At 41.7% G+C, this 22,138-nt stretch overlaps 2 protein-coding genes and 1 long non-coding RNA gene across 24 annotated transcripts in view; 1 reads left to right on the top strand and 2 right to left on the bottom strand.

The window, feature by feature from the left end:
* Positions 1–2,639, bottom strand: part of PPP3CB (protein phosphatase 3 catalytic subunit beta) — a 57,305-nt gene extending 54,666 nt beyond the window's left edge. For 11 of the 12 annotated variants that reach the window (XR_001873489.1, XR_001873488.1, XR_001873487.1 and 8 more), the window contains exon 1: positions 2,424–2,639. Coding sequence is in view for 9 of the 12 variants with exons in the window: in XM_017806933.1 (XP_017662422.1) it covers positions 2,424–2,493 (70 nt within the window). In the remaining 3 variants the exon portion in view is untranslated. Of the gene's footprint in view, positions 1–1,329; positions 1,349–2,423 lie in introns of those variants that run through there. The other variant, XM_017806931.1, reaches the window with a different exon arrangement.
* A 655-nt stretch (positions 2,640–3,294) lies between these two features.
* LOC108493442 lies at positions 3,295–7,980 on the top strand. The gene is made up of 3 exons (XR_001873472.1): positions 3,295–3,662; positions 5,576–5,732; positions 5,851–7,980. It is a non-coding gene; the product is annotated as an uncharacterized LOC108493442 (long non-coding RNA).
* Positions 7,981–12,613: 4,633 nt separating this feature from the next.
* USP54 (ubiquitin specific peptidase 54) overlaps positions 12,614–22,138 on the bottom strand; it is a 96,061-nt gene continuing 86,536 nt past the window's right edge. For 7 of the 11 annotated variants that reach the window (XM_017807133.1, XM_017807139.1, XM_017807135.1 and 4 more), the window contains 5 exons: positions 19,814–21,270; positions 17,328–17,446; positions 16,446–16,586; positions 14,777–14,963; positions 12,614–14,067 (listed from right to left, as the gene is read on the bottom strand). In XM_017807133.1, the coding sequence (XP_017662622.1) occupies positions 13,409–14,067; positions 14,777–14,963; positions 16,446–16,586; positions 17,328–17,446; positions 19,814–21,270 (2,563 nt within the window). In that variant the 3' untranslated portion in view covers positions 12,614–13,408. Of the gene's footprint in view, positions 14,068–14,776; positions 14,964–16,445; positions 16,587–17,327; positions 17,447–19,813; positions 21,271–22,138 lie in introns of those variants that run through there. The other 4 variants (XM_017807142.1, XM_017807143.1, XM_017807141.1 and 1 more) reach the window with 3 other exon arrangements.

Here is a 22,138-nt window from a genome sequence, read left to right as displayed (position 1 = left end):
TTCATATATTTCTCTTGATATACATACTTCCCACCAATTGCTAAATATATAGGTCAAGATATGAAGGGGGACACATTCTAATCGTTATCCTACTTATTAAAAAATATTAGTTACTGATGATGCAATAATTTAACCATTTCTTCCTGGGTGAGCATCTCTTGCCCATTTCTGCTAACATATATTATCAGTGGTAAAGAATTTAATTTCTCACAGCAGCTGAAATTTAATTGATTCTGTTCTTTCTTCGCTCTTCCAGTAATACAGAGGAAGAAAATAAAGCTTAAATAAAAGCAAGAGGAACAATACAAGTAATAGCAAGCTTTAAGTCTTGAATTCACACTTCCTCCCCAAAAGACTCAGTACATGGAAAGCACGAAAGCTGAAATATGGACCAATACACAGATACACCAGATAATATTACTACATTTTTCTCCATGGCTTTTCTCAAGAACCTGAGACATTAAAAGTGATGTATTTATTGTACAATAAGCAAGAGTATGGGGAACGTTTCTTGGTACGTGAGAGGCGATGCATCTGTTTGTGAACAGGGACGTGACGCAGTTGTCACATTTTAAGGTGGTTTCAACAAATGTACTTATGTTGCACAGATGCTCCCACTCAGGACTGACACAACCTGCAATCTTGCACCTCTGGGGTCACTATCTAAAATAAATATTTTCAACTGCACTGCACCTAATGGAGGAGGGGAGAACCAAACCACCCTGTCCTTTGTATCAATTACACAGATGGCTTGGCACAACTGGCCAGGCTTTCTCCAGAAGCCAGTGATTCAGCAGGATAGGTATGGATAGGACAGGTCAACAGAAGGTATAGGAAAATGCTGTATTAACTGGCTGTAATTATGTCAGATGAAGCCATCAAAGCCTGATTACCTTTACAATAGTTCTGCATCCTAAACACCCAGGTTCAAAGAAATACTGCAACCTCAGGCAGTAATTGTGTTAGAATGAAGCAAGTCCTAACTGCAATTTTAAACAACCAGATGCATAGGTCACATTTAACAAGCTGAATTATTAAGTGATTAGAAATCAGCAGGCTTTCCACTGCATCATAAAGTATCTGATAATTTCTTATTAATTCTTTTCCATTGTCTGAAGAACTTAATTTCTTAACACGAATTGCACTAAAGGTACAAAAATTTAGCGATTCTAAACACCACATGTTCAAGCAGCACTAATGAGTACAAGTTTCCAATAGACTGGTTTTAATATTTTCTACTTTTACCCTTGCAATTTGTTCAAAAAAATCAACAGGTTAAGCAATCCAAAATGAGGTACAACTTACTGCGAGCAAAGCTTTCCAACTTACTGGAAAACATGCCGATTTCCAAAACATACTATGGGATTCCAAGGCTTTAATTAAGACCTGCTGAAGAAAAATACATCCTTGTCGTTTCTCAAGGTCTCCTATTATATAAAAAGTTAAATGACCAGATTCACCCCTTCAAATTCAGCGAGACCCTGCATTACTAGGAACGTCAGTCCTAAAAGCAGAGTGCTTGCATACAGTCGTGAATTCCAGCAGACCAGGCCTGCCATCACAACCGTCCACACTGCCACCATCAAACACAGTTCAACATGAAAACTGCTGAGATCAAAATAAAATTATCTGTAATTTGAGCAAACACAACCTAGGAATTCTTTGAAGCTCTACCTATGCTATGCTCTTAACTGACAATTTAGGTTTAACAAATATATTTTAGGATGCTTTGGTTGCAAAGGATTATTCTCTCCACATTACTAATATGACACATTTGATGGGATTCAGAGGAAAGAACTTAATATTTTACAGCATTTTTGTGGCTAATTTAAAACGTTTTACTTTTTCTTCTGAGAAGTATAACGTTTGACTTTTAAAGGCCCCCCGCGAGATTACCAAGGAAGGCCACAAAGAAATAGATCAAGGTGAATTTTCTCCATCAGAACTAGAACCTGAGAACAGCAGCCAATAGAAAGGGCGGCAGCACCTTCCCACTCGCTCTTTCCCGGCGCTGTCAGCTCCTGCAATCACCGGGCTCTGCCCCGCGCGGGCGGCGGAAAAGCCCCGCGGAGCCGGAGCCCGGCGGTGCCCCCGGTCGGCCCCGCACTCGCTCCGGGCAGCGCATCCGGGCGGGACGCGCCAGGCCCGCAGGCCTCGGGCACCGCTCCCGCCGCGGCCCCGCCGGGCCCGCCCGCGCCCCGCTCGTCCCCCGCCTGCAGCAGAGCCCACCCCGGTGCTCCCCCGCCCGTGCGGGCATCCCACGCCCCCGCACGGCGCCGGGCAGCGCTTCCGTCCCCACCCGCGGGCAGGGCAGCCCGGCCCGCACACGGAGGGCAACGCTCCCCGCGGCGGGGCCGCCTCTCCCTCTCCGGGCACTCGTGAGGGGGTCGCGGCCCGTCCCCGCGGGGCAGGGGGACGCTCACCCTTGACGGCGCGCTCGCTGGTGGCGTGGGGCGTCAGCAGCAGCACCTTGCTCCCCTCCTTGGCGGACATCGCTGGGCGCTGCCGGGCTCCGGCGGCGGTGCTGGGCGCGGCAGCGCCTTCGTCCGCCCGTCCGCCGGCGGCTGGCGGGGCGCGGCGGGGCGGGCGGGGGCGGCTACAGGCGCCGGGCGGCGGCGGCCCGGCGGAACATGGCGGCGGGCGCGGCTCGCGGCTCCTGGCGCAGCGCGGGGACGGTCCGCCCCGGGCCCGGCATGCACCGCGCCGCCGCCCGCCGGGCACCGCGGGAGCGCGCGGGACTCCCGGCCCCGACCGGGACCGCGCCGACTCTCCCGCCCGTGCCGGGGCGGCGGCGCGGGGCGGGGCGGGGAACGCGGCCCGGCGCCTCCCGGCACGGCCTGGGGAAGCGAGTGAGGCGTCCGGAGCGCCCCCGCCCCGGCACGGGCGGGCGGCGGGCCGGGGCTGAGGGGGCGGTGCGGCGGGCGGCCCGGCCCCCAGCGACCCCGCACCGCCGGGAGAGGGCCGGCGGCCACCATGGAGAGCTCCGCGGGGCCGCCCGGGGGGCCGGGGGCGGCAGGGCCGGGGGAGCCATTTTGTGAGGTGGCGAAGCCCTCGGTGCCCCCGGGCACGACCGCAGAGCGAGGGGGCCCCCTGCCCTCAGCGGGCGCCTCTCGCCCACAGCGCGGCTGGAAGGGGCCCCACGGCCTCACCTGTCGGTGCAGGGCGGGCCGAGGGCAGGACGGGAAGGAGAAAATAGAAATTTTTCCCCCACACTGGACTGGCAGTGTAGTTGAGATCACAGAAATTGGCTGGGTTAAAAAACCAACCAACCAAAAAAAAAAATCACCCAACAAACAAAAAAAAGTCCTAAAGAAAATAAACAAAACAATAATTAACCAAAAAGCCCCAACAAACAAACACACACCAAAAATGTTCAAATTGTGCATCACTTAAATATCTTCCAACACATCCAGCCAGATCTAGCAAACATCTAAACATGTACATATAACCATATTTAATCAAATGCACTATATCTGAAGAGTTGCTGGTTTGCATTTCAGCTATCCCTACAGCTCTTATGCATTATTTGTACTGACCTGTGCAATCTATTCTATACAATAAACCAGGAATTTAAGAAAGAAAAACCACTCAGAGGTAACAATTTCCAGCAAGGTCTTGGTTCTTGCCCCATTTAGGTCCAAGGAAAAAGAATGACACCTGAGGTGAGGACCTGCCACGTTAAGTATGAAAAGCTCTTTGGCTCAAGCAAAAAGAGACTGAAATTGATGTGTTACACAAGAGCTTGGGTTGACCTTGCTTTTTTTATTCAATAGCCAAGACAGTCCAACAAGAAACGTTGAATGAAACATCACTGTAAAGACATTCAAAGATGCAACTGGAAATTTTAAGGGAACAAGAATTACAAACCCTTGGAGTATTTATTAATGACACTTGTGAGACTCCAAAGTTTTGAAAAAACAAAATTCTACTAATTCTACATCCACAAATAAAATACATGCATGCACATAGAAAGAGAGCTGGGATACATTAGAGCATCATGGAAGAAATCCTGGATGGCTATTTTGGATTTAATCACTAAGCCATCCAGCCGCAGGAAATACTACTTTATACCACATATTCTGCAAGTGTCTGTCATTGTACAACCAATTCGAAGGGTCTGTTTTTTAAATAGGACAAAATCTCGTTTGCTTCAATATCATGGACATGTATCCACTCAGAGGTTGGAATGAGAGTACGGACAGGAAGGGAAGTAAATGTTCCTCCTATTGACTTTAGCATTAGATTAAAGCAGATCTGCTGGAACAAGAAGCACGGGTAATAAATTCAGTCTCTTATTTAAAATCAAGAGAAGCTCAGTAATAAATGCAGTTTGAATGTCTGACAGCATGAAACAGCAGAGAGATTCTCATATTATAAAGAAATTCATTTATCCATACAGTTCCAAACACACAGGGAGCCTGAGACCTTGCTGAGTGTTGTCAGGAATCTCCTCTTCACCTCACCTGAAGTGCAACTGCAAGAGAAATGCCTTACTTATTTCAGCTGCTCACTTCCCTCAGGAGCCTGTAGCCATGTCCCCTGAGGTGTGAAGTAAAAGGGGCTGATGCAGTCAGAATTCTAGTTGAGGAAAAACCATAGCACAATATTATTTTCTTATGATGCAGTGCCAGAAGGAGACATTATCAGCCTCTAGGCAGCATACCCAGTGCCCTGCATGCTGAAACACTTCCAGTTATATCCAGGCATTACCTGAAGAAAACACATAGATCAGATCTTGCTAGGTTCGCAATTCCACCCCCAATACATTAGGTTGATATAAAAAATGGTGTTATGTCTCCCTACAAACCACACCTCCTTAAAACATTAAAAATAATGATCTGATTTTTTTTTGTAACAACAGCTAGAAAGAGAAGTTAGCTAGCACAGCTACCTTGCTATTTTATAGTCATTTTTCTGACATATTCTATCTTGCCTCATTAAAATACAGAGCATATGCCACTGTCATTAGGACAGTATCAAAATCTTCATTAGGCAGGAATCTGTAGTTCCCTCTCCCCCTAAGCTCTTTACCTCGTCATTGAAGCTTTTTCATGTAGTATTGTCTCTAAATCTGCTAGAGACTCTGAAGGGGCACTGACGTTGCCCCAATTTACCTCATGATGAAGGCAAAGATGATTGATTTGATACATCTTGTGCTCAAGTAATCAAACAATTTCCACCAGCACCACAAGTACCATGATTACAGAAAATTAGGAACACAATTACAAACAAACATGACCTTGCAGGTAGAGGTCAGTGTGCCTTTATAATCCTGTTTCCCACAAATACCAGACAAATAGAAGCAATTCTGGAAAGCTGAGTCACATTTTACTTCCTGTTCAGCTTTGCCACCAAGTGGCCATTCCATTCCACACATTTTAACACTGAATTAAAAAAAAAAAAAAAGATAAAGAAAAATAGCTAATTCATTCCTGTTCTGACTGAACACTCCATACCATTACCTAGCTGCCAGCACTGGACTGCTTTCCAAATAACTGCTTTCATAATGGAGAAACAATTTAGCAGGAGAAGCACGCAGAATAATCAAGCCAATCCATCTTCTTCTGTACTACAGGGAATGGAGCCATTTGGGATGCAGATGATCCTTGACTTCCTTCTGCTCCATCTCGAAGAAGTACCCGCTGAAGCTGCATGTAAAAGCTGTTTAAATGAAAAGGTGCTATGTGAAAACCTAGACTTTTCTGACACCTCTCCTGACTGAGGCCTGTAAGGTATAGAAGCAAATATATTTTAGTAAATTGTTGTCTCAGACAAGTGCTGTTTATTGAAGTTGAGGCAGAAGTTAGACATAAAAATGGATGTGTGAAATTCTGTAACCATCTCTTGCAGGAGGGCGGATGATCAGAACAGTCTCTTCTGACTCTAACAGCGACATACCTTAAAAACTGGCACAATGCAATGTCCCAGAATCATCTAATTACCCAACAAGAACTTCAACTAAGAAAGAAATTGAATCACAGGAGAGAGAGATATATTCCAGATCCCAAGAGAAAGATGCACAGAGCAAATCTTGCAGAGATAAACCAGGTCTGAGAGGGGAAGACGTGCTATAAGCAGAAGATGAAGACAAAACTTTAAAGTTGTTCCATTTCATTGACTCTCACTAGTGACTGTTTGAAACTGTTCTTTCTGAATTGCCAGAAATGGTATTGTGATTGGCATAAACTCTGAGACTGCTTCAGAACAAGGCACGTTTTAAATACATTTGGACATGTTGCTGTACTGAGTTTCAATAAGAATACTTGAAAGCTTTCTTTAAAGAGGACATAAGACTTCCCTGCTTCCCAAGTAATTTTTTTATGGCAAATCTTATTATATGAAGGCATCTTTCAAAAAGGTTGAAACCATGGTCTTAAGTCATTTTCTCCAGCATCACGAAATCATTATCACTGCAATACTCCAACTGCCAATGTCATCCAGTACCAAGAAGCTGCACTGACTTAAAAAGAGAAAAACAAAAACCAAATTATCAGACAGTTGCTGGTATAAATGACAAGCTACTTTACTACTACAGTCTATCCTGTCACACTCCCTTCCTGCGCACACTTCCCGCCTTCCCCAATAAACTCTCTGAACAGGCTGAGGGAGCACAGGCTATGTTAGAAAAGCTAGTCAAGGCCACAGTCAATACTTGCATCATATCACAACTGTGAAAAACAGGTTAAAGCAACCCAACCTGACTCCAGAATTTTAGGTGATTTTTATATACCAAACCCGATCAGCCACATCAGGTGCCCACACTATTTTAAAACTCACACCTCTGGAGTGATAGTACCTCTAATTCTTCTTTAGGTTCCTCAAAACATCACTCACTTTTTCTGCTTAAAGCATTCCTTCCCCCGCTCTTATTATCTAGTTCAAACTTTTCCTTCCTTAGCCTTAAGCGATTGCTCTTTCTCCTGCCATCTGAGACCAAGCAATTCCCTCTCTTCATTTATCTTACTACCTTGACGATATTAATAGAGTATTAATAGTCACCTCTACTCACTCTAAAAATTGAGTTCACTCTGCTTTTTGCTGCCCTCCTTTGTGTTCTCTCATTTCCTCAGTGCCTCCACAAGCGAGACTTAACTGACAAAGTATTCAAGGTAAGCAGGTCTGTGTATAGGACCTTATAAAAAAAAACAACAATCACCTTATTGCTCTGTAATAGGAACTATGATATAAACCAGTGTGATACTTTTTTTTTTAATTAACTTTGATGATTCTATGTTGATCCATGAAAACGATGTCCTACAGACCGGAGAAATCCCATTAATCAATTTTAAAGGAAAATGTGAGTGGAATAAACCAACAAAAGGCAGATCTATGTTGACTCAGTTGCTGAAGAGTATACGCACTCTTGTCACAAACACATCTGGCCATTGTTACTGCACGGCCAAAGCACAACTGTGCTTTCAGCTTACCCCTCTGCACCCTTTTCTCAAGCTCCTGAGACAGAACACCATTAAGTATTAGTAAGAATTAACTGTTACATCGGGACTGGATAGGGTTGAAAAAAGGGTTGAACAAAAAATGACCCTCATAATTGGACAAACCTGAGGTCACGAAGAAGGAATGCAGAAAAGTGTATCCCAAAATAATCCCACATAAACATTTAAAAGCTTTTCCACTACATATTTGTATGCAAATAGAAAATTATAAAACCATTGGAAAGACATGGGCTTCCCCCCACCCCTGCCCACCACGAGAAGACATTACAATTTTATTTTCTGGTCTGCACTACGTAGCTCTTCACATGAATTACATCCTTGTGTTCAAATCAGTAATTTACTGTGGAAAATCAGTTAAGACTCCCACACCCATACCTTCCTCTCCCTCTTGAGTAAGGGGTCAAATACCTGTTATATCTGCTACATTAAATAGCTCCTTTGAAGCCTCTAAGGGCAGTTTCCAAAACCAGTCTAGAGCACTGAAATCGTTGTTTAATATCAACTGAGATTTTTTTAATCCATCTGGAGAAACTAACTGAATTACAAAAAAATAGAAATGTATGCATTATTTAATTCTATTAGGAACAATTAATACATTGTGTCATGAACAATTAGTTGTTTCTTCTTAAATGTACTTAAAAATACCCAACTAAAATCTTGTAGCTGACTTAGCTGTCATATAATGTTCACTTGCATTTGATTGACATATTTTATAGCTTCAAGAAAGTCAGTCTGAACCTTTACAAAAAGCCATAGTATGCTGTATTGGACCTACAGGAATTTCAAAGCAATTTATTTTAAAGTAACAAACCATGTAATTCCATAGCAAACAGAACCCAGAGATTTTTTAAAATAGTACAGAAGCTGTGATGGTAGGTTATAGTCATATTTATCTCTCTCACAACCTATACCTTATCAGACAAGTGAAGTAAAAATATACATTCATTAGTTAAATTAGACTTTTGTGCAGCATTCCAGCCAAGTAATTCAAGATTAGTAAGTCAAAATTTGTAAATCAAATCAAGTCAATTTTGTTCAGCTACTGTTTACTCTTCACATAGATAGTGCATGTTAAACATGCTCATGCTTTAATGTGCTTTTGGCAACTTAAGACAATCTTGAATAGTTTGATTTTAAATTTTGTTTTGTAATCAACAAGAGTTCTATGCTTGGAGCTCCCTCAATTGACAGTCACATAATGAACTGGTATAAATTTTGAGTAAAAGCCTGGAATGACAGATAACCCTAGACTGCCACCAAGTAGTAAAGAAGCTGAAATTTAGCAATATGAAATGATTCTTAGATTTATTATCAAAGTTCAGCTTTATTGTACTCATTTTTCTCATGTATTCATATTTAAAATTATTTTGATTAGTGATATATACACACACAAAGCTTCTGAAGCCTGTGGTTCACTGGTGAATCATCTGGGCCTGGGCCAGCCAAAACTTAACATAATCCTTCTTCAACAAACCTGCTGTAAGTTAGTTTACAAACAGATACTTGATCTTCTTATTCACAAGTATATTCAGTATTTACTCACTCAAGAATGAACATTAGAACAATTCTATTGATGCCAATAAGGAAGTTTATGTTTCTTCAGCTGAACTCATCCATTTGCATCTGCTTCCACAAATACGCCAGCAAAAATACTCAGGGTTCTGAAGTGACTGTATAGCTGGGCTTAGCTGGTACTTTTCCATTAATCAAATATCAATCTTAAAAACATTTCCAAGTTATACTGTTTTGGTTTTAAAGGATGAAAAAGTTTCTCCTATGAACTAGAAGAACGATGCAGATATAAAATGATTCCAGAAGTAGTGCAAGAGAATTAAAAACATAATTGACTAACATGCTTTCTCTAAAACGTTTTCTGAAACATTAAAGGTAATTCCATCAACGATAGTAATGGTGAAGAAGTAGTTTAAAAGAAGCATTACAGATATCTAACTAGACTTGAAAAGGTTCTGAACTGTGCAGTGATAAAATGCTAGAGGCAGCAGGCATAGATGGATAAAAACATCCTACTTTTGCTTTTTACCACCCATAGTGCTAAACAGGAGACAACACAGTAGGGTAACGAGACTCCAGCATACATCTAACTTCAGTGAGGTGTTTGTAAAACCCAAGCACGTTTTTCTTTGCCCAGGCTGGCACAAACACTAACTTAACCTACACTGTTTGTCCAATGTCTATTTATACACATAGCAGAGGTATGTAAGTGCTTCTGCATTTCACATGGCATGAAACATAACTAAAGACTGCTATAAAGAACGTTGCCTTCTCTCTCCATCAGTCAATCCTCCCTTCTTAAGAGCTTCAGCACCAGACTGCAAGGACCCTCTCTGCACAGGTATTTATCCACTGAGAAAAGGAAAGAAAATTTAGACCAGTTACTGAGTGTTCCTTGGAAAGACAGACACATTTGAGTGGAGATACGTAATGCACACATTTCCTTTCATTCTGCCTTCTTCACCTATCCATCTGTTCCTCCCTATTCCAATCCACCCTCTTGTCTTTTGCTTTCCTCCTTCTCTTCTCCCTACACACCTGCCCTTGTCCGTCTCCACAAATGACATTAGAAGCAAAATCTGCATGACTGCCAGTATTCTGGAATCCTGCCTGTACTTTCTATGTGCTACCCAACCATCACTGGTAAGCCAATTTCATAGAAAAATCATAGAAAATATCAGTAAGACAGTTCCCTCTTTCCAAATTCCCCACAATTTAACATGGGTGCACCAGCCTTTGTTTAGAAAGGATCAAGCACTTCCCTTGCACTTCACTTTCCTAAAGCAGGGCACATTTTGCTGCACACTCCAGCACACACTCCATTTGACCACATCTGCTGCTCAGCAGGTCTGAGCCTGATTTCCACAAACACCATGCACAAACTCAGCTGCCTTCAAGAGAGGGAACTGCACTAGGTAGTTCCTTTTCCATACACAGAAGGATCATATTTACATGAATTTGCTACTCCTAGGACACCAAGTTACTCTTCATTTTATTATTCCTCTTTTTTGCCCCCTAGAGCCAGGTCTAAATGCATATTACAAACACAATGAGAGATCATACAAACAGGGAATATGAATTTTATTTTTAGGAGAACTGAAATTAAATTATTTTCAAAAGGTAAATTTCAGTGTGTACTGTGTTCTTTTCACTTAATTCCATCCAGTAACATGCTCTGCAGCCAGTGACGGGCATTTTACAAAGAAAAGGTTATATTGCATCAAAGCTTACAAACTCTTAAGACTTCTAAATAGCTGCTGAATTCCTTGTGGAAACTCCCTCCTCATCCTTCCAATAGGAAACAGTGAACTTTAAGGAGATATTAAACTACTACATAATTGATTTTTTTAGGGTTTAAATAACCTATAAATATCACTGAAAAGACTTGCAAGTTAGCAGTTAGTCAAGTGAATTACCAAGTAAATATTAACTTACTGACCTCACTAAGATTTGCAGGCACAAACTGAAGATGAAGTATTTTTCCAGTCTCACATTTTCTCCCATGTTAAATTTATTGTTGAATGTACTTCAGTTTGTTTCTCTTCAGATGTACTAACACATGCTCCGTACGGACCCCGCTTTTCCTTTTCAGGCCTCTGGTTCACGTCACAGTGATTGATATACACAGGACATTTACAAAACAGTTTTGAAACACAGTAGCTAGAACTATAATAATGGAATAAAGCCTTAAAAAGCCAACTTGGATGCCACTACTGAGTTGTATCAATTCAGAATTATTCTGCAGAGCTTTATGGAAGGACACTTCCTCTCCTTCCCGGTCATTAGGATATAATAAATCAATCTAAGCATGCATATTGTCTTTATTTGCAAAAGTTTAATATTCTATATTGATTCTTGAAGAGGTGACTTTTTACTTTATTTTGGCAGCTTATTCTTTTAGATAATCAAGACTACTTAAGTCTCACTCGGCAACCTGAATTTTTTAGAGCTGTAGTCAAACAAAGCATCAAATACTTATCCATGTCCTCATTTGCATCCTGGGGCTATGGCACCTTTCACCAACTGCTGAAGGTATCAAAAAGCTGAAAACAAACAGAGGCTGCTTCTGCCCAGATTTTCTTCGCTCCAATAGTATGCTTCTACCAGTAAGAGAGAGAAAAAATGGCAACAGGAATGCTTCTGTCCAAATATTAACCCTGCATTCCAGTCACTTCCTAAAGTCATAATTTCTATGGCTAGAAACTTAGCAGTTGGCTATGGTGTGAGACTAACAATTCTGGATCTGTTGAAAAACCTCAATCAAATAGTTGTTTCAAGTAAATAATACTCCAGTTGTTTATATTTTAAAAAATCAGTATTTTAAAGTTTCATATTATTAAATTGGCAAAACCATCATGTGAAAAAGTCAAAAGTCATGAGAGCTTTTCAGGAATGGAAGGGTGAAAGAACAGAGTGCTTTGTCCTGGTAACCACTGCTGGAGGGGCAGTTAAGTACAAAGAAGTGTGCAAGATAATCCCAAAGGTAAAACGCAATTTCACACGATGTAGTTACATGAGATTGCAACAGTAACAGATACAACAGCAATTCTTTAGAAACAAGAAACTGAGAAATTACACTGATGAAATTCCATCAAGCCCTGAAGCGCGGAGCCCCTCAGGTCAGGTAGCGCAGGAGGCGCGCCGAGCACTAGAGGGCAGGGCAGCCCCGCTCCCGACAGAGCCGTGTCCCAGGATGAGCATAAACAGAACCCTCCAGGCTTTTAAATACCTCGTAACCAACACACCCGAAAGCGTTTGCAGGAGCAGGGGCACAAGTGTGATTAAAATGACACTTCTCACTACACTAATAATTTCTAATGATTTTTCTGTGTATCTGCATACACTACCATCTGGCATAGAGGCTGTAGTTTTCCCTCAAACAAGAGGTCTCAAAATACTTTTCAAAGGACACTGTTAACTACTGTCCATTATGAGGGAAAATTTAAATGCTCAGTAGTAGTGAAACATCAAGTCCAGAGTCAAAATTAGGCATGTCTTCCAATCTAAGTCTGTATTACATAAATTTTGGTAATGAACTAGAATAAACAACTGATTCGTGTTTGTTCACATGTAAGAAAATAAAGCAAAAGTTTCAGGCCAACTGGTGAGTAAAGCTAAACAGCAAAGAAAGCTCATACACAGACAGGTAAATAGAACTATTTTCATAGATTTATTTGAAAAATACTTACAAAAGCAAGTATGTTTGACACTAAAATAGTTAAACTTATTCTGTGTTTACATTGGTGTAATTAAGCGTGCAGCATTAACAGTCTTTTCTGCTTGAAGCATTGTTAGTTTGCCTTAAGGAAGTGGGGAAAATCAGGGTTTACTGATGAATGTCTCCCTGCCACTTCCTCTGCAGCAACTACACCTGTGATCTCTGCACGAGATCTCAGCACACTGAAAAGTGGGTTTGCTTTACTAACTGTGCTTTACTAACTGCCACCTGCCAAGTACAGATTTACTGGAACCTGGAAGGTGGGTCAGTTTTTTTTTCCTCAGGAAGTAACAGGAAAAGATGAAGGAGAAGAAAACAAAAGGATTGGGGGTTTTATGTGAAGAATTTACCAAAGCTACATTTCATGAAAAAGAGTCCTTAAAAATGTCCTTTTGTTAGTTGCCGTCTTCCTTCAAAACACGCGCGCGCTTCTGAACTTACCCGTAAACCAATGCCCCTGAAGCTCACCATTCCTATAGCACTTGTTTGCTAGGACAGGCCAGGACTAGAATAGCTAAGATTCCCCATCCAGACAGCAGTTCAGTAGTGTCAGAAAAAAAATACAGTGCAATTAGTTTCCACAGACTGTATAGCTACATTTTAAGACAAAACTGGCACAGATACTGACTGAAAGAGTTTCCTGTCTCCACGCAATCCATGCTCTGGCAACAGCTACAGTCCATTCCCAGAGCAGGTTATTAGGGCACATGGAGTGAACAGGATCTCACCAGCCATTATTCTGCATGGTGCCAGTAGCTGCTGCTGCTCGAGCCAGCATATTTCTGTGTGCCTCTGAAGCAGAAGAAAAAGTCCCATCCATCACATGCATTGGCAGCATTCGCCTTCTGCCAGGCTGAGGGGTGTAGCTGTTCTGCCGCCAGTCTTCTTCTGGAGGCATATCAACTCTCCTTGGACCCGGGGCCTTAACACAAGAAGGGGGCACAGGGCAACCTTGGGAGGCACCGGGATCCCAAGAAGGCTCACGTGGTATTCTTAAAGTGCTGTAGTCTGTGCTGGCTGGTAGCCTGCAACCCATGGTGTAAGATTCATGCATTTGATGTTGTGAAGGCTGTTGGAGGAAGCCTTCCTGTAAATTCTTGCCTGGCTGGCCAGCATGTTTTCCCCAGAGTGTTGTTCGTTTATCTGGTAACGTGGCTGTTTGCCTGGCAGGGTAACTTGTGTTCAGCCAATGGCCAGAGACACTTGATGCTCCAGCTCCTAAATGCAGATTAACAAGAGGCTTTTGCCCCTGGGAAAGGGTGCTTTTGGGTGCACAAGGGAGACTCCCATAGCTCAGGGCCACACCTGGGTTGTCTTCACCTTGGAAAGCTTCACTCCTGTCAGGCACAACCAAAAGTTTCTGGATGATGTTCTTCTGATCTCCTGAGGAAAAAAAAAGTTTGCTTAGTTATATTTTTTATTTCATCCTCTCAGAATTTTCCGCAGCCGCCAGCAGGTGACAGAAGAACAACGAAATGACCAATATATCCAGTTACTGGTTGACATGCAATTCTGAATAAAAGCTAGCTGCACCCTTTCTACCATTCATTTTCCTCACTGCATTTCCTCCTTATCCTACCGTAGCTGTTGTCACAGACTTCAGATTTCTTTACTAGCCCCTTGTGTCATCACGGAGAAGCCCAAAGAAACATTTCAAGGCTGGTAGATCAAACTGGTTTTGATGCTGTTACAGGGAAAATAATTCTCATGCAGGAATTAGTTATTTCTACTGGCACAACTACATGTGTGATTTGCAGGAATGAGTAGCTTGTGGAAGTACTCTCACACATGGCAACAAGGTGGTGGGTCTTACTGCTACTTTTACAGTAGAGAAAATACTTCACAAAAATATTAATACGATTTTTATAAGGTCATCATGATGTTTCCATAAAGATTACTGGGTTTGGTTACGCACGTTTAGCACAGAACCACAGAAAAACTCCAAAGGGCAGAGAAGACACGTGATTTGTCCTCCCAGATCTCTGGAGGAATTATGCAGATGGTGAAACTCCATTATGAAAGACAAGAACTGAGGAGCTGTATTTCAGCAAAATTTCTGATCATGAAGAAGGATGAAAAGTCCTGTGATTACCTGACAGTTTACGTGCCTTGCCCACCATGCTGGGCATCAGTACATCATGGGGTGGGTGTTGCACCTGGTTTGGGTTGTGCTGGGGATCAAAGGGAAATACAGGAGGATCATGGGGGAAAGGAAGGGAAGTGGAGCTGGAAGAACGGTGGCTGGTGTCCACTGGCATTTTCCTCGTATTTGGTGCTTCCTTTTATAAAATGAGAAAGGAGAAGAACAGAACATAAAATGATGAGTAAACACAGAGTTGGGTTGAATCAAGCAAAGACTGTGTTGATCCAAGGAAGAAAGGGATGAGTCACCAGAACAAAAACATGCATCTGTGTGTGAAAAGGACAGACAAGTAAAAACTGCATCAATCCAGTAAGGCTCTTACTGCAGTGGTGGGCTACTTAGGATCATTTGACTGGAACCAAAGAGAAAAAGCCAAAACAAACGCAAACCATTCCTGGAGGTTTGATTCACAAACTGAATCCACAAAACAATGGCAGGCCAGTCAGCATTGGAACTGGCAAGCTATACAAGCCATGGAATAAGAATATTGCTGATCCTTCCTTCCTATTTTCTAGCAGGCTTTCCTGAAAGCTCTGATTCCAGACTGTAAACAGATTTACCTATTGCAGCTGAAGTATTTACCTGTGCTGTGCTGTTTCACTCTGTTAGGAGGTACCTGCCCCAAAAAGCAGGGATGGCTGAATAACAAACCATGACAGACTTGAGCCCAGTGTTAACTTGAAGAGTAGTAACAGACAGCCATCCCATTGGCTGCCTGTGTTGTGGGAATAAAAACCTCCAGCAGACAGGGTGGGTCTTGGACACCAGGGGTTTGTAACTGCTTCTGCCAGCACCTCCAGGTATGTGTTAAAGCCCTTAACTAAAGCACACTGAGGAGCAAACACTGAGAAGCTGACGTGTTCTTAGTTTATGGTACACAGCAGAAAGGTGCAATTGCACCAACCAGTTTAAATAACTGATTTGGCAACTGAGACTCTTCTACACTTATTAATACAGTTAATAAAAATAAATAAATCTTCAGTACGGTCTGCAAAAAATTCAGTCCAAGCCAAAATGTCACATTATATCTGGCTATGTTGCTAAACACTCTATTATTGTTTTCCTCACTGACAGTTTTAACTTGCATCTAAGACTACTTAACAGAGAGGACAAAGGAAAAATCAATCTCCTTATTTTTAGTTACTTCCTGTATGTCTGCATTTTATGTACCAAGTCTTGAATTGTCTCCCCCTTAGAGCTTACTTTTACTCTCTAAAAATGCTACTTGCTGAATATATCCATGAGAGAGCAGAAACTTTCACAAGGCTATTTAAATTATTAAGTTTTTTAAATTATAGGTATATGAGAAGCTTTCTTGAAAATACTTAAAGTCAACTGAAAAAAAGTTTATACTGGGTATTTTTGTATACTGACAAGTAATGTTAGCTACCAGCTGCAGCAGCTACTACTCTGCAATGACACCTGAAGAAGATGGCTTTGTTACTTAAATAGAAGTTTATTCTTCTTCCAAAGACACAACAAAAAATACATGCTTTCACAGCGGCTTATTATCCACTGTCTGTTGTCCTGTTAGTTAACTACTAAATGCAGACAGAGAAAACACCAACTTTATACACAGATGATGGCTCTTTGGAAAGATGCACATCATTCTACTTACAAAACTGTGAGAAGAGACCAAGGTCTCTTCTCTGTTTGAGATAACTGTCCCACTGAGACTGCGAGCAATGCGACGGAAATTCTCTGCACTGTATATTTCCTCTTCTTCTGATTCCCTGCTATGTTCTCGGGTATATGTGACCTGCAGACAATATCACACATTTCAGAAAAGGTTCTCCATCATATCAATTTTGTATAATAATTTAGGGAAGAGATGACAGAAATCTAACAATATACTTCAATGATATTCCATGACCTTTTTTTTTTTTTTTTTAAATCCTTCCTTCAGGTAGTACCTTAGAAACTTAAGACAAATGGGTCTGTTTGGATCTGGTGAATAAAAATATTACTCCTTAATCTTTCTTTCGTTAATAATTATATACTGATTGTATCTACAGCCAGGACAAAATGTCTCTACTGTAACGAATCTACTTAAAGGACTGACTGCTGCTACAAGGCACTGCCCCTGGAGAGATAATCATGGCTGCAGCTGAGAGATATCTTATGATAAAGTACTACAGTCGTCTCATAACAAAAAAAAATAAATCTAGGATTATTTGATGAGCGCTGGAAGCTCGTTAATCTTATGCTAGCAAAGGAAATGTTTATTCCCTTTTTCTTTTCCTTTGTCCTGTAAAAGGAAGACCATTTAAACTCCTGCTATTGAGTACGGAAATATTACAGGAAATGCCATTTCCCCTTGAAAATACTTTCATGTCTTCATATACAGGCACTGATATGTAACTGCCAGTTACTTAAATAGTTTCTCCCCCCCCAAAAAAGAAAAAGAATCTTAACGTATTTCACTTCTTCCACTATAAATTCTTTCTTGAACAGGCCAAGCCCTTCCCCCTCTAGCACATCTTAAGTAAGAACATGTCACCTTGGAAACAGAAGAGACAGTGGATCCACACAGACTGCGCTCGATCTCTGCTGTCGGGGTTTTCGAGAGCCCCATGCCAGCTGTAGCAGGCAGCTTCCTCACATTCAGGTTCACTGAGACTGGGAAGGAAAACACTATGGTTAAATTCAATGCCTGACTGCAGGTTAAGACACATTTCTGACTATCTTAGGTCTGACACCAGCAAAGACAGACAGACTACACAGACAGAACAAGAAGTCAGAGATCCTTAGAACATTAATATGTAAGCTAACTCCCAAAATTGCAACGGGAGACAGTCTATCAGGATACTATGCCTGCTTCACTTGCCCTTTTGCAGGCTTCTGGGGAGCAGTTAATTGAATTATTTAAGAGTTAAATGATTTAAGTGCACACCAGCACTTGTTTGATACAGAGGTGAGATTGTTTAGGGGGCCTAAAGGGACAAAAAACAGCTACCAGAAGGAAGCTACCTAAAGTTACTTGGGTAAGCCTTAGGGTCAGCCTTAGGTTCCCCACAGAATAACCTGCTTGTTCCCACCCAATGCAACAGTTTCTCAGCCATTAGTTGTGCTCATTAAATAGATAAATGTGTTATTTTTAACTAGGATTGCTACAATCACTTCAGTGCAATCCCCATCAACCAGTTACAACCCGAAAATTTCTTATGGAATAGAAAGGCACAACAACGGCCTAATAAAGACTGTCACAGGGAATCTCATTGTAAAGGAAGAAAGGTGATGTACTGATAATGACACCTTTTCTGCACTGAGGTACCGCACTTGGAGGAGCAAGGTCTTGGCTTTAACTCTTCTGTAAGGCTCCACTAAAGAAATACAGGCATTTTCACCATGATTCTGAATGTAAAGGTCTGACAAAAGCAGTTGACATGGGTCAGAAAATTTCAACAGCATTTGCAAATGATTAAGTAATCCAAGTTAAAAGCAAGAAAGAGCTGTCATAGACCTAACTCAGGTGACTTTCACCCAGTTCATCACAGTAGATGCATTGGTTCAAACTTTTCAGTTTTATATAGAATTTGCAGAACTTAGGAAGAAACTGAAAGTCACAGCAAACCAGAAGTAAAGGCCTCAAACATACACTTCACTTTTGAAGACTATCCATATCTCACAACCCTCATACATGTAGTGGGAAAACAGACAAGAAGAGCTGGCATAAGAAATGGCGCATCTGATAACAGAACTCTGAAGTTCCAGCTAACACTAAAGCAACTGGGCTTTATCATGGTAGATTTCCAGAAAGAACTTCCATAATCAGTCAACCAGTAGGAACATAAAAGACCTTCTGATTCAAGCCCATACAAGAGAGCACCTGCAAAGCTGTGAGGTCAGATCCTGCCTAACTCTGAAAGAAAACCAAAAGGACAACAAATGGGAAATAGTCACATTTCAATGTCTCAAATGGCCTGTGAGTGGACTGCAAGACAAGAGAGTTCCAGAGAAAACTCAAGGTGTTGAACAAAAACCTGTTCAAGAGTTTACTGCAGTACTCACTCTGGTCACAGCCAGGTCTGACATTGTCAGGAATGAGGGAGGCTCCACTTCCATGGGTGCAGGGCAGGGCAAAACCTGTCTTGTGTATGTATTGCAATATATATAATATTTCTATAGCTGTATCTGTATCACTTTGGCACCCACCCATCCAATTTCAGGCTGCATTGTATTTAACCAGAAAATTCATAGCTTTAATGCTACGACACAGATTATAAGGAAATTTGCTTCACTTGTGCTAAGCAGAGAAACAAGGTTGCTCTATCTCAGGCAGGAGATTAGATCAGCTTAAGTGGAACCAGACTGCTGTCCTCAGACTCTAATTGAATGTCTCTAGCAACAGCTGGATGACCTCACCAACAGAATCTGTTCATTTTCTTTCGGCACCAACTAATCCACAGGGTTTCATGGATCTTAGTGCAGGTCATGTATCTGTAGCGCTGCTTTCACAAGTAATTTTCCAGAACTTAAAAGCAGGTAGTCCTTAGCAAAACACAGGTTCAGCTCTCATAGATCTAGAAACACTTTTAAAAGTTATTCCCCTGAACCAGGTACAGACTAAATTCTCGAATACAGTACAATCAGTTAAAATTCACAGATGTGGAGAATGTTTCAGGCATAGAAACAGTTTAATAAATTCCAGAGGTGATGCAAAACTTTCAAACAGCAAAATTTAGCAGCCTGACATAAGCAGCTAGCTCCCTACTTGAAAACAACATCAATTATTTCTATGTTGCTCTTAACAGATGTTGCTCTCCATTTGCCAAGACCAACAGCTACTCTGTAGCCTCCCCAGGCAGTACCATCACACTGCTTTCTCTACTCAGCTGGAAGGTTTTCAGAGTCTACAACCTGAATTTTTCTGCATCTGTGCATAAATTAATGCCCATTTAACTAAATCAACTGGAAAAATATATCTGCACCTATATTGGAGTACATAGGCAGGTCAACCAAGAAAAACAACTGCATCGTTCTTACCTGATTGGTCAAATGGATACCTAGCACTGTCCTGTCTTCCCAAGAAAGGCCTAGTGGCCTGAGATGCCTGCAGACTAGTCTGATAGAGGGATTCCAGTTCTGAAAGCTCCTGTTCTGTGTCTTGATTCCATTGTGGGTGCAGATGTACTGGGATCCTGCTCAAGTCATCTCCAACTGCTCTCTGATCAGAAAGGAGTGGACTCCTCTCAGGTACAGGAAGCCATTCAGTATTCTTATTAGCCTTCTGAGAACTGTAATACCTAGTAACATTATTCACCCAACGGTCCACAGGCATAGAGGCAACCATGCTACCAGTAGATCCATCATCCACCTCTTTCATTCCTCCATCATGACAGTGCCTTTCCACGTAGGGTGCAGGGTCTCCTATATTCTGTCCACCTCTTCTACACAGCTCTTCACTGTGAGAACAAATACTCTTAGAAGCAACATGCTGGGCACTAAAACCCTGCAAAGAAACTACCCCGTCCCTAATATCCACAGTTGAGTATAATTTTTCAGAAGACTGGTTTTTGTTTTCTTGGTTTTGATGGATTAGCTGTCTGTAATCAGAGGATGAAGGGTAGATGAAAGATTTTTGTGTTAACTTTGGAGACTTCTCATCCTGACACACTGCAGCAATCCAGCCTTTTTCACGAGTACCTTTTCTCTGGGAGACTGCATGCATTTTCTGAAACTGCTCTGCCAAGGAGCGAACATGTCCCTTTGTACTAAAAGCCTCAGATTTGCAACCTTCTGCTGTGCCATATTCACCCTGTGAGGGTAATAAAATCTCATGACTGTTTGCTCTGGAGTACTTATTTGTTTTCTGCAAAGGATCCGAGGAGCACTGCTGTGTAGGGGATGAAGTTGCAGGGGTCATCGCATGATAGGCCCCTAAATGATCAATGCTGGGTCGCACTGGAGAGCTGGCAAGTTTGGAACAAGGACTGTGCTGGCTGTCCTTTTCAGGAGATGCTGCTTGCGGAGGATGTGGACAAGGAAACAGTGTAGGCAAAGACCCAGAGGTTATTGTGTTAGCCTTGGACTTGTACTGAGGTGAGAGAATAGGCGTTATGTTATGAACCTCTTCTAACTTGCTGCTACTGCAGCATTCCCTATAGTCTTTTGGCCCTGCGGCTGTGGTGTCAGCAAATTCCCCACTACTGTGGGCATCATTCTCAGTTCTTGCAGACCTCTCTGCCAACCCTTGCCTATAGGGAAAAGAGGGAACTTGGTCATGAAAATCAGCAGAAGCAGACTGGAAGTTTGGAGAGATCCTGTTGGATGGATTGCTTTCAGAAGGGGGCAAGGAGGAAGACTCTGGATATAATGATGAGTGCAATTCATGGCAGGAAGCAGGTGGGTGGAAGAAAGAACTGGACCCAAATTCCACTTCTTTGTTGGGTTCCAGTGGTACCTCCTGGCTCAGCAGTACTTGGAGCGGGCCAGTCTGTTCACTAAAACACACAGAAGAGTAAATGATTAGCAGCAGTCATTGCTTACGTTTATTCCAAGGGTACAGAACGTGCAATAGGTGACATATACCTCAACACACTTCCCTTTGCTCACTGTATTCTGATGAAGACTTTGCAGTAACTTGGTAGATACATACATGTTAGTCCTTCGCCTCTAACTTTGATTTCCTACTCTAATTGATCTAACTATATAACTATCTATGAAAATATGAATCCATTTCATATTTTTAGGAGTCTTTTGCTACAGTTAGGCTCTATATAAAGTATTCTTGTACAGCACCCTAGGCACTTCCACCAGGAGACTGAGCATGTGGGTAGGGATAACTGTAAGAACTGTAAAAATAGCATTTATATAAAATAAAAAAACTGTTTTCAACAATAACATCTTAGATATTTTTTAAAATACTTTGGAGATGTTCCTGATCTGAACACAAACTGACAATATTTCTGTAAGGTCTCCCTCTCTCCATGAAGAATGACTTGACAAATGAAAGGAACAGGTTGAAATTTCTCTCATGTCATCTTTGTATTCTCATTTTTGAGATATTTATCCAAAACATTAAATAAAATTGAAGCTAAATATATAACAATTGTTTTGCAATAATTTGTATTCTAAGCATACTTCTAGAAAATAATTTTAATTCTTTTATTTACCAATGCAAGACAAATATATCCTTGGTTCATAGATGTCCTTGGTACTTTTCTGCATTTACTTAGCATTTTAATATACAGAGAGAGAAAAAAACGTACCAAGTCCATGTGCCTGTGAGAAAGTGACAGGCTACAAACAGCTCCAACAGAAAACTGAAGGCAACTGTAAGATCATTGCCTTGTTTCTTCCTTGAGAGGC

Source organism: Lepidothrix coronata, unplaced genomic scaffold, assembly GCF_001604755.1.
Source record: "Lepidothrix coronata isolate B3197 unplaced genomic scaffold, Lepidothrix_coronata-1.0 Scaffold17, whole genome shotgun sequence".
NCBI lineage: Eukaryota > Metazoa > Chordata > Aves > Passeriformes > Pipridae > Lepidothrix > Lepidothrix coronata.
Note: the sequence above shows the minus strand (reverse complement) of the source record. Positions and strands in the feature narration are given on the sequence as shown.